We start from the raw sequence: 12,601 nt of genomic DNA, 5'->3' as shown, positions 1-12,601 counted from the left end.
GAGCAGCTAATAGCTTTTAATCGTCTCCGTGTATGCGTTCACCAGCTCATAAAAAGATGGAAACAGGAGTGTCGGTGCCATATGTCACCTTCCCATGTCTGGACAAAGATCAGATGTGTTTGTGGGTACCAGACCCCGACAAGTATTACTGGCATTAAGATCAATGGTGTGTTATCTACTGACACAAACCCAATTGCTGAGCACTGTGCTCGAGCTTCCACGTCAGAAAAGTATCCCCCAGCATTTCACGCCCTCAGGCAGCGGATGGAAAAGAAAGCCCTGTCGTTCACTGAACATCACAGTGAACCCCTTAAACCCATTTACAGAGTGGGAGCTCCTCAGCGTCCTTGCACATTGCTCTGACACAGCACCTGGGCCAGATTGGATCCACAGTCAGGTGATTAAACATCTCTCGTCCGACTACAAGCGACATCGCATCATCATCTTCAACCAGATCTGGTGCGATGGTGTTTTTCCATTGCAATGGCGGGATAGCCCCATCGTCCCAGTGCTCAACCCCGCTCGATGTCGATAGCTATTGGCCCATCAGCCTCACCGACGTTTTTTATAAGCTGTTAGGACATATGGTAAGTTGGCACTTGTGTCGGGTCTTGGAGTCACGTGGCCTATTGGTCCATGCAAGGGCGGTTTCTGCCAGGGTCCCTCAACCATTGATAATTTACTTTCCCTAGAGTCTGCCATCCAAACAGCCTTTTCCAGACTCCAACACCTGGTAGCCATCTTTTTGGACTTACGAAAAGCTTCCAACACAACCTGGTGACATCATATCCTTGCCACATTATATGAGGGGCGTCTCTGTGGTCCACTCCCAACTTTTATCCAAAATTTCCTATCGCTCCATACTTTCTGTGTCCAAGTTGGTGTCTCCTATAGTTCCTTCCGTATCCAGGAGAATGGTATCCCACAGGTCTTTGTATTCAGTGTACCTCTGTTTTTAGTGGCCAATAACGCTCTAGCAGCAGCTGTCGGGCTGTCAGTCTCACCTTCTCTGTATGCAGACGACTTCTGCATTTCATACTGCTCCTTCAGTACTGGTGTTGCCGAGCGGCGCCTATAGGGAGCCATCCGTAAGGCACAGCCCTGGGCTCTAGCCAACATCTTCCAGTTCTGAGCAGCAAACTCGTGTGTCGTGCACTTCTGTCGGCGTCGTACCGTTCATCCAGAACTAGAACTATACCCTAATGACAATCCACTCACTGTAGTGGAGACATATCAATTCTTAGGGCTGGTTTTTGAAGCCCGATTAATGTGTCTTCCTCATCTTCGACAGATGAAGCGTAAGTACTGGCATCACCTCAATGCCCTCCACTACCTGAGCAACACCAACTGGGGTGCAGATCGCTCTAAGCTGATTCAGCTCTACAGAGCCCTTGTTCAATCCCGCCTTGACTATGGGAGTGTGGTTTATGGTTCTGCGGTGCCTTCAGCATTGCGTTTACTCGACCCAGTGCACCACTGTGGCGTTTGACTGGCAACAGGAACTATTAGGATGAGTCCGGTGACCAGTGTCGTGGAGGATACCAGAGTCCCTCCATTGAAGGTTAAGTGTGCATAAGTGATCACCAGTTATGTTGCACACATTCATAGTTCTCCTGAGCATCTGAATTACCATCTCGTTTTCCCATCCATAGCGCTTCATCTCGTGCGTCAGAGTCCCAGGTCATTGCTTAAGATTGTGGTTTGTGTCCGATCTCTTCTGTCTGAAGTGGAGTGCTTGCGTTTACCACCTATACTCGAGGTCCATTCACATACACCTCCGTGGTGTACACCTAGGCCGAAGCTTCACATGGTCTTAAGGACCCAATTAACCACGCAGCTCTCTGCTGTCACTTCTTGATTCTTGATGTGGTAATGTTGGCTTCGTGTATGTTCATGGAGGACATATTGAACAGCACTCCTTGCCAGATGGCTGCAGTGTTTTCACTGAAGATCTGGGTGCCATTTCTCATGCTCTTGAGCCCATCCATTCTTGCCCAGGCAAGTCATTTCTTTTCTGTACTAACTCCTTGAGCAGCCTACAAGCTATCAACCAGTGCTACCCCCACCATCCTTTGGTAGCGATCATCCAGAAGTCCATCTATGCCCTGGAAAGGTCTAGTCGTTCCGTGGTGTTTGTGTGAACCCCAGGCCATGTCGGAATCCCAGGAAATGAACTTCCTGACAGCCAAACAGGCTACATGGAAACAGCTTCTGGAGATCGGCATCCCTGTAACTGACCTGCAATCATTATTATGCCACAAGGTTTGTCAGCTTTGGGAGACAGAATGGCATAATTTCAGTACGCACAACAAACTGTGCGCCCTTAAGGAGACTTGGAATGTGTGGAAGACCTGCATGCGGGGCTGTCACGGGAACTCTGTGGTTCTCTGCCAGCTCCGCATTGGCCATACGTGGCTAACACATAGCTACCTCCCCCGTCGCGAGGACCCACCTCGGTGTCACTGTGGCGCTAATAAGACTGCCTCTGTCCGGTGGACCTTTAACCTTCCCAGCACCTTACCTTCGGTTTTGAGTGACACTGCCTCAACAGCAGATTTAGTTTTTACGTTTTATTCATGAGAGAGGTCATTGTACCGTCTAAGGATGAGCATTTAGCCTTCTGAGATTTCCACCCTCCCTCCATTTTTAAATCTGTCGCACCTTCGTTACATTTGTTTGGCTTGGTGGTAGTCTTTTGCTACGTGTGTTCATCTCGCCTTGGCTTTTTGAGGTGAACATTTTAATGTGTTGCAGAGTGGCTGGCTATTGTGATCAGCCAGCCCAGACCATATTCTCTGTTTTAATACCTTCTTCTACTTTCCTTGTGGTGTATGTTTTCTCCGTGTTTTGTTCATTCCATTAGTGTTCTTTTTAGGTGTGGTGTTGGGTTTTTTTGTACCTTGAGCCTTGCTTGCATCAGGAAAAGGGACTGATGACCCTGTAGTTTGGCCCCTTTACCCCAAACCAACCATCTGATTTCTTGGCTGCCGCTGATTTAAAGCATGTTGCTCATACTTGCACCTCTTTCAAGTTTTGCCCAGATCTGATTGAATGTTTGTGCAGCTCTCTCTCTCTCTCTCTCTCTCTCTCTCTCTCTCTCTCTTTCAAGGTGCTACTGTTAATATTTTCTGCCAAGTCATTAATGTACAACATGAATGACAAGAGTCACAACACACTGCTGAAGGGCAGAGCTTAAGTCATTTTTTCGTCTGTTAATGATTTTGCACTTCAGGTAACGGTGGCAGCATTCCTACAAAGAAATCCTCAATCCAGACACTCTTTCTTTTTTTTTTCCTGGGATTGTACTTTTCACTAACAAACATTGTAATGTATTGACTCAGTTCTTACTCATTTAGGCAGATAGGTTGTGAATAACATGAATCTTTTGCATCAGCTGATTTTAATGACTTGTTTGGTATTTAGTATTGCATTACTGTTAGCTTGTTATTGAAATGAGTGTTACAGTTTATTTTATTCCATTGTATTGTCATTCATTGCATTGGAGTAATTGGAATTGCAATTTAACTTGATTGCAGATAAGCCAAACGAAGTTGTGATAACATGGAGCACAATGGAAAAGACAGCAGATTCCTTTGTGGAATTTGGTCTGACCCTTCCGGGTTTGGAGCTCCAGCATGGTAACATGACTTACTTTGAAGAGTGTGGAAAAGAAGGCTGCAGATCACAATACATTCACCGTGTCAGATTGTCTAATCTGACATATGGTGCAAGTTACAGTGAGTAAAGACTTTTGATATAGATCATTAACACTGACCATTTAGAAGGGTGAAAAAATTGAAAAACGTTCGAATAGTTTGGATTTGCTGCATTAGATATTAATTGTAGCCACTTTCTGTTTATATACAACTAGTGAATCTGGCAATGTTTCACAATTGCTAAATATATATAAGAATTGGAGGTTATATACCTTCCACCTTTCGTCATTGTCCATATATAATGAATTCCTTCCACCTACTGTCTTTGTCCAGCTCCCCCCTGTGTTTGTGTGTCTCCTCCCCCCCTCCCCCTCCCCCCCCCCCTTTTCTGTCAATCTCCTCACACCTGTCTCTGACGTTGAGCCTAGTTCATTGTTATTGCAAACATTGATTAAGAATTTAAGTCACTTAAAATGAATGACTAAATTGGTTCAAGTCACTGATATACATGGTGGGAGACACTGCTTTCCAGTTCCTGGATCTCCGAGGACAGTAATTTCGATAAAAGTACTTCACGTATTTTTAATTTGTGAATGGGTAGGATTACAAAGTTCCAGATTCTTCAGGTTCTGTAGCAGCACTCTAATCGTAAGCAAATACGCCACCCCCTGGGGGAGGCTCACGGTCCTTTCGTGAGTATGTGCATGGCGAGTACGGGGCCCCAAACTATTGCAGCATTCCTTCTTTACCGGGCTGTATTCCCTTCCCTTGCCTTGCCCCTTGCCTTGCCCCTTGCCTTGCCCCTTGCCTCTCTTGGCGTCCTTGTTCATGTAGACCCCGCTATCCTCCTGGTTATGTTGGCTTTGCGATTTGGTTTTGTTGAGTAATTACTCCATCATTTAGGCATTCTCTGGCCCCCCTCTGGGGTTTGACCTCCACTACTAAATACCTATTCCTTAGTGTGAGCCATTTAGGGAAGAGCACCTTACCTAGTGTCTCCGGCATGTGCCCTCCTAGTCCCTTTTATCTTTTCCTTCACGTCATTGTCTGATGCTAGGGTACATAGCCAGCCCATATGTTGGGGTTGCTGTGTACCCTTTTGGTTGAGCCCCCCTGAAAACACCAGGATCACACTTCTGACACCTGAGCTGTGACCTCATCATGTAAGCCTAGGAGTGGTTGCCTGTCATCCTGGAACATCAGTACTCCCAGCAATGGCCACCGTGCCAGACTGCCTTTGCTGTGGCTGGGTGGCGCCTGTAGAGAAAGCCCCTAATCGGAGTGGGTAGTATCAGGGCGAGCGCGATGCAAATGAAACTCATATGGGTCCACAACTCTGGACGTTCTTCTATGGCCGTCTCCTTGAATGGAAATGAATCATTTAGTTTGCACCAGGACTGATGGGAATAGTTTCACCAATACCAAACCTTTATTTTTTGTGGAATGCATTGGAGACAAGTTTGGTGAAGTGGACACTCTGAGCAAGATGCGGTCGGGTTCGTCGTCGTTCAAAACTGCTTCAGCTGCCCAGTCTGCGGCCCTTCGTGCCTGTGACCATCTTGGCACAATTCCTGTGTCCATTACCTCCCCCCTTCCCTCCACCAGTCTTTGAATATGGTTAAAGGTCAAATTTTTCACAGGGACCTCATTCTTCAAACTGACGAGGAACTTAGGGACAATCTAGGGCGGCGGGATGTTCACTTTGTTCGGCATGTTCAGAAGGGCCTGAAGGACAATCGCATTGATACTGGTGCCTTTATCCTGGCCTTTGAAGGGGATACCCTCCCTGAGAAGGAAAAATATATGGTTTATCGATGTGACGTAAAGCCGTACATCCCACCACCTATGTGATGTTTTAAGTGCTTATGTTTCGGACACATCTTCCCACTGCTCGCAGACCCCTCTCTGTGGTGACTGTGGACGTCCACTCCATGAGGGGAGTTCCTGTGTTCCCCCTCCTGTATGTGTTAATTGTCATGGCAATCATTCTCCACGTTCACCGGATTGCCCAGGTTATAAGAAGAAAAGAAGATACAGGAGTAGAAGTCCCTTGTTCGTCTAACCTACATTGAGGCACATAAGAAGTATGCACGTCTTCATCCTGTGTCCGTGATGTGTAGCCATGCTTTGGTTACATCTTCGCCCCTTCCTCCCCCTTCCTTACCCCCCTCCCCAGCTGGAGAACTGTCCGACATCTTCGGCATCTCTCCCACACGACGACCACGAGAACCACGGTCTGTGGGCCCCCAGGCCGCCCGCTCTGTTTCTGTTCCAGATCTTGCTGCAGTTGGCTCGTTTTTCCCACACAGCCCTCCTCGATCTCAAACAAAAAAGGGGAAGTCCCGGGACAAAGAGTCTCTGGTGTCGCCAGAGGTCCCGTCCCCACCTTCGCAATATGACTCTTACCTGCTGTTCGTGGATGTCACCCCCTCCTTGCTGGTGACGGATGGTGACCTGGTGGCATGACTGGCTTTAGCCTGTTCACCCCCCATTTGAATCATCGTTCTGTGGTTATCTAATGGAATTGTATTTGATATTACCATCACCTTCTGGAATTGAAATCCCTTATTTCATTTTACTCTGCAGCTTGTGTGGTTCTACAGGAATCTCATTTTACTGATGTTCACTCACTGACCCTCCATGGGTTCAGTGTTTTCTGTCGAAATCTGCTCGGGCCCCATTCGGGCGGGCCTCTGGTGGTGTTTGTATGTTGCTAGCACGTGGATTCCTCTTCAAACTGCATTGGAAGCGGTTGCTGTTAGGGTCCACCTGGACTCTGAGGTCTCGCTTTGCATACTTTATCTCCCTACTGACAGCACTTTTAAAGTTGCTGCCTTCACTGTCCTTCAGCAGCTTCCTCCTCTATTCCTCCTCCTCAGGGATTTCAGTGCTCATCGTCCCTTGTGGGGCAGTGCATTTCCATCTAGTCGGGGTCTTCTCATAGACCAGTTTCTTGCAGACCGTGACTTGTGTGCCTTCTTAATGATGGCTCCCCTACTCATTTCAGTGCCGGTCATGGTTCATTTTCTGACATTGATCTTTCTCTTTCTTCTCTCTCCCTCCTCCCTTCATTACACTGGTCACCACACAACGCCCTATGTGATAGTGACCACTTCTCGTTGACTCTCTCGCTCCCTTCCTGCTCCCCGATGGACAGGTTACCTCGTTGGTCTTTACAACATGCAGATTGGCCTCTATATACTGCACAAGTTGTTTTTTCTCCCTCTTTGCGGGTTGTATTGATGATGTCCTATGTGACCTGTCTGACATGATTTTTCGTGCTGCTAGCGTTGCTATCCCGTGCTCATCTGGATCATTTCGCTGCCAGCAAGTTCCGTGGTGGAGTATGGCCATTGCCATTCCCATCTGTGATCGCCGTTGAGCTTTGCAACATCGTACGAGGCAGCCATCCGTTACCAACCTTATTACCTTTAGACGCCATCAGTCTAAAGCCCGTTACTTAATCAAACTGAGCAAACGGGTGTATTGGGAATGCTTTGTTTCTTCCCTCGGTTCTGCTGTCCCTATGTCACAGGTATGGGCTACACTTCGCTCTCCCGAAGGTTGCCCTCGGCAGTCTACCCTCCCGGGCCTTCACCTCCCAGATGGCCTTTGCGCAGACCCATTGATTCTCGCAGAACATCTTGCGACCCATTTTGCCACAGCATCAGCAGCAGCCTCCTATCTGGCTGCTTTCCTTCACCAGAAACAGCGGGCCGAAGCTTCTGCCTTACGTTTCACCCGTTGTCGATCAGAACCTTACAATGAACCTTTTACTGAATGGGAACTTCTTTCTGCACTTTCTTCTTCTCACGATTGGCCCAGACTCCATTCACAACCAATTCCTTAAACATCTCAGTGCTCCACAATGGCACCATCTTCTCCGGGTGCTTAACTGTATTTGGCTCTAGGGTGACTTCCCTTCTCAATGGGCGGATAGCATCGTGGTTCCTGACCTTAAGCCTGGTTTGTTGAAAGCTATTGGCCAATTAGTCTGACAAATGTTGTTTGCAAGTTACTTCAACGGATGGTAGCCCGTCGGCTCAATTGGGTCCTCAAATCTCGGGAGATATTGTCCCCGTACCAGTGTGGCTTCCGAGAGGGGCGGTCTCCGATCAATCATTTACTTTGATTGGAGTCCGCAGTTCGGCAGGCTTTTTCCCAGCACCACCATTTGGTTTCAGTATTTTTCGACCTTCGCAAGGTCTATGGCATGACTTGGCATCATCACATCTTACTTACACTGCCTGAGTGCGGTCTTCAGGGCCCACTCCCGATTTTTATCTGCCAGTTCCTGTTCCATCAGTCATTCAGGGTTTGGGTTGGTACTGTTTTTAGTTCTCCATGGACCCTGGAGAATGGCATCCCACATGGTTCCATATTCAGTGTACTTCTTTTCCTCATTGCTATAGATGTACTTGTGGCATTCATCAGTCCTTTGATCACCCATGCTCTGTATGTGGATGATTTCTGTATTTGGGTTAGTTCCTCTTTGATGGCCTCTGCAGAACAGCAGCTCCAGACGTGCCTCTGCATGGACCCTCTCACACGAGTTTCAATGCTCTGCTTTAAAATCGCGGGTGGTCAACTTCTGTTGCTGTACTACGGTCCACCTCGATCCGGATCTCTACGTCGATGCACGACAATTACATGTGGTCCCACAGTTTCGTTTCATGGGTCTACTTTTTACAACAAGTGCACTTGCCTGCCTCATATCATACTTCTGAAGATAGAATGTTTCTGTAAACTCAATGTCATTCGCTTCCTTGCCCACACCTCTTGGGGTGCGGACCTTTCCACCCTTCTCCGTCGTTATCGTGCTTTAGTGCTGTCTCGCTTGGACTATGGTTGTCAAGTTTATGGTTCGGCTGCTCCTTCCACATTGCGCTTCCTGGATCTGGTCCACTATCGTGGTATCTGTTTGGCCACCGGTGCCTTTCATACTAGCCCTGTTGATAGTCTCCTGGTTGAAGCTGGGATCCCCCCCTTCCCTTTCGGTTCGGCGGTCCCAGCTTCTGGTTCCTTGCGTAATCGCTGTCCATTCCTCTCCCACTATTCTGTTCCCAGACCAAGGACGTTGCCCACCTGATTCCCGCCCTCGGGCGGGGTTATCAGTTGGGCTCCGCCTTGTGTCTCTTCGCCGTGATTTTCAGCTTCCTTCTTTGTATTGTCTCTCACGTTCACTCCCCAACAGCACCCCGTCGTTAGTTCCTCGGCCCCAGATTCGAATGGACCTCTGCCAAGGTCTGAAAGATTCTGTTCCCCTAAGGTGTTCCATTGTTTTTTCCTCTGAATTTTATGGGAGTTTCGGGATGCTGTGTTTTTTTACACCAATGCTCTAATCTGCTGATCATGTGGGATATGCCTTCACGTCCTCTGTTGGCACAGAAAATCATCTCCTGCCAACTACCTGCGAAATTGACGGCAATTTCCCAGGCCATTACCTTTATTAACAATCCAATTCCACCGCGTTTTGCTATGTACGGTGCTATTGACTGCTCTTTCTCCCGCCATTCCTTGGTCTTGACCATCCATGACCGTCTCGCTGATCTTCACCTTGCTGCTTGTTCCACTGACTTCCTATGAGTCCCTGGCCATGTGGATATCCCAGGTAATGAGCCGGCTGATCGTTTGTCTGGGGGAGCAGTCACTTAACCCCCATCTCTGTAACCCCTCCTGTGGCAGATTTATAGCTTCACATCAAATCCCACTTCGCACAATCGTTGGCCAACTCTTGGGAGGCTACCTCCCTGTCTAATAAACTTCGTGCAATTAAGACGACACCTGTCCCGTGCGTTCTTCCTTCCACCTCTTCTAAAAGGACTCGACCACCCTGTGTCGTCTCCGCATCAGCCATACCGTGCTGACCAATGGTTTTCTTTTGCGTAATGAGCCACCCCCACTTTGTGGTTATGGAGCCTTCAGTCAGTAGCCCACATTTTGGTAGACTGCCCCCTTCTTTGCTTCTGCGTACTAAATACAGACTTCCCCACACTTTACCTTCAAAATTGACAGACGATTCCCGGATGGTTGAATTGGTTATCGGTTTCCTCCATGAAAGTGGCTTTTATTTTCAGTTCTAGTGTTTTTAATCTCCCTCTGGAGTAGGGGCAAAGTGGTGAGGGTTGAGCAGTGTCCTCCTGTAAGCTGTGTTTGGAGATTCCTGACTCCACTTCCTGGCCAAGATCCTCTTTTCTCTCCCTTTTACTCTGTTCTTATTGCCTTTTAGACGTGGTTAGCCTCCTTTACAATATGCACTTCCACATTCTAGCGGTTGGATGCTTCTAAATAGCAGGTCATCTTGCCTGTACTGCAACAGAGGTGGGATATTTCCTGCCTGTAGCATAGCCTTTGAGGTTGCCCACTTGCTGACTTCCCTCCTTTTGTTTTCACCATTGACAACACAACTGCACTTTTACGTTTTTTAGCCTTTTACTTTTTATCATTATGACTCTTCTGAGATGTAAATCCATCTGAAAGGACCACCTTTGATACAAGGGACTGATGACCATGCTGTTTGGTCCCTTAAACCCAATCAACCAACCAAATAAGCCATAAATACAACTTTCCTGTTTTGTGTCAAAGCAGTTGTAAGGAGGAATACAAAATGGCTTCATGTTGTATATACAAGTTTTGTTTGAAAATGTACTGGGTGGTCAGAAACAGTTTTAGGGCATTAAATGGTAGATTGTGATGAGAAATAAATGTTAAGAAAAATACTTGACACATTGTGCTGTTTCTGGATCGATTAGCATCGAAATTAGCTAATGAGGCCTCTGTGCACACATATTCGAGCAGCCCACTAGAGACTGTGTTCCCAAACGTGCTTTTCATTAGGTTTTCTAAAACCAAACAAGAGAGCAATACAAAAATTGAACACGAGTTGGTACTGAGAATTGTGCCTAAACCAAAGGCTGAGCAGTCCCTTGCGTTACAATCTTCGATCTGAGAACAACTATCAATTGTGTATATGGCAGCCCACTTGAATTTGCACGCTCAGCAGCCTGGTTAGCTAACTTCAGTGCTAATTAACTCTGAAATGGTGCAATGTATTGAAGTTTTTTCTTAGTAGGTATTTCTCAAACTGTTGCTGCAATACCTGTATAAGCTTCTCGGACTTTTTCTGAACCCCCAGTACGTAAGGAGATAGAATATTCTGGGAGAAACAGTTGTCTGATACTTTACTTCTCCTCAGATCATAGTTGAAACTGACTACAGACTGACTATCCATTTTCCAGATTTCACTGGTATACGTAAGGACAAGCCTACACACTTGTATTAAAAATACAGATTTTTGTTTTGCACCTGATATTTCTATATTTCCATATTGGATACAATTGTATGGAGGCAGCGTTTGCGTGTGTAAAACTGCTTTTCATATCATCTCTAGCTCCACCATCTTCCTTCCGTCAGTATACTACCCAGATACAGGAATGAGTTGACAGTCTCCACCCGCGCCCCCTGCGGGTCCGGGGCAAGAATAGGCCCGAGGTATTCCTGCCTGTCGTAAGAGGCGACTAAAAGATGTCCCTCCCCCTCAAGGGGGAAAGTTTGTGCCTGCGCCCGGAAACGGACAGTTCAATGACTTACATTTGTGGTCATTTTGGTTTTTCGCTTAATCTGGTTTCTTCCTTCCTATGTTTGTTTCCTTTCTTTGTCCTTCTCCCTCTCTCACTGTATTCCTTACTTTTTACCTTGCCACCTTCTCCTTGCCTTCTTGTCCACCCTATGGTCTCTGCCTCGGCGTTTGAGACAGTCTGTCCTTTCTTTTCCTCTCTCCCCTTTTTTTCGTGTTCTTTCCTCCCTGCGTGTGCCTGAAGGCCGACCCATGCGTTCGCACGTGTAGCCGGTGATGGGGTAAAGCGTAATTCTCCACTCTGGGTAAACAAGTAGGGCCCGTGCGTACCCCTTGGTAAAGGCCAGGCCGGGGAAGGTTGATTGCCCGAGCTGACTCCTTCCGACGATGCCGATTGGTTCCTCCATCCGTTTCTCAGGAGGTGTGACCTGAGGTGTAAACATTCACCTAAGGCGGGAGCACCCTCCGAGAGGGTCCCCACAAGAAAGGAACACGCCATCGGAGACGCTGGCAATCGTGGGGGATTCATCCACATTGGATTTTTCTTCTTCTTCTCTCTCGACTTCTGCCCACAAATGGAAACTTGACCAGCCACCAGTGACAAAAGTCCTACTGCCTGCCCCAAAGTTCCTCGTAGTTTCTAGATCGAGGACGGAAAGGATTTTTCATCTGTCAACCCTTTCATTATTCAGAAGGGCGTAGATGCCATAGCCGGATTTGTCATGTCTTGTCCAGGATGCGTAACGGTACCTTGTTGTTGGAAACTGAGAGTGCCTTTCAGGCAAAAAACTCCTTTGGGCCACACTCCTGTACACGTTCCCTGTCCGGGTGGAGGCTCACCACACTCTGAATTCGTCATGTGGTGTGGTATCTACTAGATCACTCGACGGATTGACTGACGAGGAGATTGAGTCTTTGTCTTTCGTCGTTGAGCAGGGCTTGACGGCTGTCCATAGGGTCATAAAAAAGGTCAGCAATGACCTTGTACCGACCCGGACACTTTCCTTGACCTTTGATAGTGTTCAGCTGCCGTCGCGCATCAAAGCGGGCTGTGAGGTTATTTCTGTTTTCTCCTATGTCCTGACACCTACATGCTGCTAACAGTGTCAGCGTTTTAACCACACCCGCCAGTCTTGCTCTAATGCGGCTAAATGCGTCACTTGTGGCAGGGACGCCCATGAGGGTGACTGTCCACCTTCGTCTCCTCATTGCGTGAACTGTTAGGGTGACCATGCAGCATCCTCTCGCGACTGTCCCATGTGCAAGAATGAACGCTGTATACAGGAAATTCGGGTCAAAGAGAAAGTGTCCACCTCAGCTGCTCACAAGCTTTTTGATAGTAAGATGCCCACGGTGCTCCCAGCGGGGA

The 12,601-nt window shown here is 47.6% G+C and overlaps 1 protein-coding gene across 2 annotated transcripts in view; it reads left to right on the top strand.

Annotated features, from left to right (window-relative positions):
• Window positions 1-12,601, top strand: part of LOC126106644 (acid phosphatase type 7-like) — a 198,895-nt gene that overhangs the window by 77,351 nt on the left and 108,943 nt on the right. For both annotated transcript variants that reach the window (XM_049913001.1, XM_049913000.1), the window contains exon 3: window positions 3,537-3,737. In XM_049913001.1, the coding sequence (XP_049768958.1) occupies window positions 3,537-3,737 (201 nt within the window). The remainder of the gene's footprint in view (window positions 1-3,536; window positions 3,738-12,601) is intronic.

Source organism: Schistocerca cancellata, chromosome 10 (assembly GCF_023864275.1).
Source record: "Schistocerca cancellata isolate TAMUIC-IGC-003103 chromosome 10, iqSchCanc2.1, whole genome shotgun sequence".
Lineage (NCBI taxonomy): Eukaryota > Metazoa > Arthropoda > Insecta > Orthoptera > Acrididae > Schistocerca > Schistocerca cancellata.
The sequence above is the reverse complement of the archived record's forward strand: the minus strand, read 5'-3'. Positions and strand labels throughout refer to the sequence as shown.